At 52.7% G+C, this 2,867-nt stretch overlaps 2 protein-coding genes across 2 annotated transcripts; one reads left to right on the forward strand and one right to left on the reverse strand.

Moving 5' to 3' along the window:
• Positions 1-411: 411 nt before the first annotated feature.
• ENH_00022100 (hypothetical protein) lies at positions 412-1,539 on the reverse strand (the record flags this gene model as incomplete). Its single annotated transcript, XM_013584591.1, has 3 exons — positions 412-674; positions 730-987; positions 1,425-1,539. Coding segments are annotated over 3 exons (636 nt in total), but the record flags the coding sequence as incomplete, so codon positions are not given.
• Positions 1,540-2,625: 1,086 nt separating this feature from the next.
• On the forward strand, positions 2,626-2,853 carry ENH_00022110 (hypothetical protein; the record flags this gene model as incomplete). Its single annotated transcript, XM_013584592.1, has 1 exon — positions 2,626-2,853. The coding sequence occupies one exon, from the start codon at positions 2,626-2,628 to the stop codon at positions 2,851-2,853; it is 228 nt and encodes a 75-aa protein (XP_013440046.1).
• Positions 2,854-2,867: the final 14 nt, after the last annotated feature.

The following is a 2,867-nucleotide window of genomic DNA, read 5'->3' on the forward strand; positions in this document are numbered from 1 at the left end:
TTAGAGCTGTGCGGGCACTGCAGTTGTGAAGGAAGTTATTAAGTCCACTGAAGAAGTTGTCAAAGAAATGAGGACTTGGCTCAACTGCAAACCCTAAACCCTAAACCCTAAACCCTAAACCCTAAACCCTATACTGGAGCTCTATTAAAGCATGAACACTAAAACCTAAACCCTAAACCCTAAACCCTAGGCCTGAAAATGCTGCACTCTAAACCCACTAGACAGTAAACCCTAAAGTCTAAAGGTTGAACTCTAAGGAGTTAACCCTAAACCCTAAACCCTAAACCCTAAATGGGGGTTTGTGGAATTAGTAAAGACGCTTATTTGAGTTTCCTAACTCTGCACTGTCTGTACACCTCAGGACAGGTATTGCCCCTGATGGGACCCGCATGATGACTGATGAGGCCTCACAGTGGTAAGTGCTGCTGCTGCTGCTGCTGCTGCTGCTGCTGCTGCTGCTGCTGCTGCTGCTGCTGCTGCTGTTGCTGCTGTTGCTGTTGCTGCTTCTGCTGCTTCTTGGTGGTGCTGCTGCTGCTCTACTGCTGCTTCTGCTTCTGTTGCTGCTTCTGCTGCTTCTGCTGCTGCTGCTTCTGCTGGTGCTGCTGCTGCTGGCGCTTTTGCTGCTGCTGTCTCTGCTGCTGCTGCTGCTGCTGCTGCTTCCACTGCAGCTGCCGCTGCAGCAAGAATGCGCGCAACACCGTGCACCGACTCCGCCAGACTTAACCCAACCCCCCCTCTCCCGCTGCTGCCGCCGCCGCCGCCGCTGCTGCTGCTGCTGCTGCTGCTGCTGCTGCTGCTGCTGCTGCTGCTGCTGCTGCTGCTGCTGCGCAGGTACCAGGACTTTTACCAGGCGACGCTGCGGGCCGACAAAGAACACGAGTGTCTCCCCGAAGGGTCTCTGGTGGATTACTATTATTGGAAGTGTCCCTTTTTGGCCCACATAGGCCCGCTGGACTTGGTCATGATGCACTCCCAGGCGCGCAAACCCTAAACCCTAAACCCTAAACCCTAAACCCTAAACCCTAGGCGCCCAGCGCCGGCGGCGCCGCCAGCTCCAGACACTCTCCCGCGACTTGGAGGGAACAAAGGGTCTACGTTTGCTAGGACTTGCGAGGGTTTGCGAGGGTTTGCTGCGCTTGCTAGGGTTTAGGGTTTAGGGTTTAGGGTTTAGGGTTTAGGGTTTAGGGTTTAGGGTTTGGCGTGCAGGTGAACCTGCGGGACGGGACGCACCTGCCGTGCGACCGGCTGCGGCAAACCACCAAGGGTTTGCAAACCCTCGAGGGTTTGGCGAGGAAAAGAATGGAAATAGAAAGGAGACAAAAGGAGACACTTTTGGCAGCAGCACTGCAGCAGCACAGGGGCCACCCGCTGCGGAAGGAGGGTTTCTACACGCGCTACTTCTGGAGGCCTTTTCACCAGCACACCATTCAGCAGCAGCAGCAGCTGCTGCAGTTGCTGCTGCTGCTGCTGCTGCAGAAGCTGCTGCTGCTGCTGCTGCTGCTGCAGCAGGCTGCAGGCTCTCTTGGAGTGCATTTGCATGTGGATGTGCTTGCGGGGGTTTGCGGAGTTCGAGTGGAATTGCAATTTGCATTTTTTTGCAAAAAAATACTTTTTGCAAAAGTGGATTTCATTTAAAATGCAATTGGCGCGCATGCATACAGTCCGCAGCTGTCTGTACACTCCAACCCAACAGGTAAAGAGACACTCGAGCGCAGCAAAGACGCTCCAGCTTTTTTTGTGGTTTTCCCTTCAATTCGTTGCCCCCCAAACCCTAAACCCTAAACCCTAAACCCTAAACCCTAAACCCTAAACCGTGAGTCTTAAACCCTGATACGAGCCTTGATACGCCCTTTTTGGGGAGGGGCTGCGCCTTAGAGAAACTGGAGAAACTAGGAATTAGGGTTTAGGGTTTAGCGAGGGTTTAGGGTTTGGAACTGCTGCGGAGCAGCTCTCGACTAGCAGTTCTAGGGGCACCTTCTAGGGTTTAGGGTTTAGGGTTTAGGGTTTAGATCTTATTCGAGAAAGGGCTCAAGAACATGAACCGGCTTCTGCATGCAGTCCAGAAGCTTCTCGAAATTTAGTTTCGAAATGAAATGAAATTTCACATTTGGGAAGTGCAGGGCGCTGAGGTGTACGTACACCTCGCGCCACAGCTCGTGAGAAGGGGGCTTTAAGAACTTCATTTCTCATTTTCTCCGAATTGAAATAATAGTTTTAAATAAAAGATTAAAAGAAGTAATGCCAAGTCAGGCGCTCGCTGCAGCGTGCACAAGTCGTTGAGGTGTACAGACACCGCAGAGGCGCTGCGCAGCTGCTGCGGCGTCACTTCGGAAAACGGCGGAAAATGAATTCATTTAATTTAATTATTGTTTTTTTTTATATTTTTAATTAATTATTTTCATATTTAGAAACAGAAGACTTCTCGGGGAGCTCCTGGACTCACCAGGGAGGCCCTGTGGGCTGCGTTGCCTTCTGCTCCGATTCAAGTTGAACTGGCCACGTTTTCGGGTTTTTTCCGCTCCTTTTCCAATTTTTTTTCAATTTAAAGAATTATTTCAACTTTATTTCCACTTTGAACGGAAGTTTCCCCCCAAACTCGTCGGTTCCCGCGGTGTTCCACCCACCATGTCCGCGGCGGCAGCCGCAGGCGATTCTGCTGCTGCTGCTGCCTCACAGGGGCCCCTAGGCGGCGCTGCACAAAATCCTCTGGCCATTTGCGCCCCCCTTTCAGAGTTTTTGGAGGAGAAGCCCGCAGGAGGGGCCCCAGGCAGCAGATCGCAGCAGCAGCAGCAGCAGCCGCAGCAGCAGCAGCAGCAGCAGCCGCAGCAGCAGCAGCAGCAGCAGCAGCAGTAGCAGCGGCAGCAGCA

This window comes from Eimeria necatrix, genomic scaffold (genome assembly GCF_000499385.1).
Source record: "Eimeria necatrix Houghton genomic scaffold, Enh_scaff177, whole genome shotgun sequence".
Classification (NCBI taxonomy): Eukaryota; Apicomplexa; class Conoidasida; order Eucoccidiorida; family Eimeriidae; genus Eimeria; species Eimeria necatrix.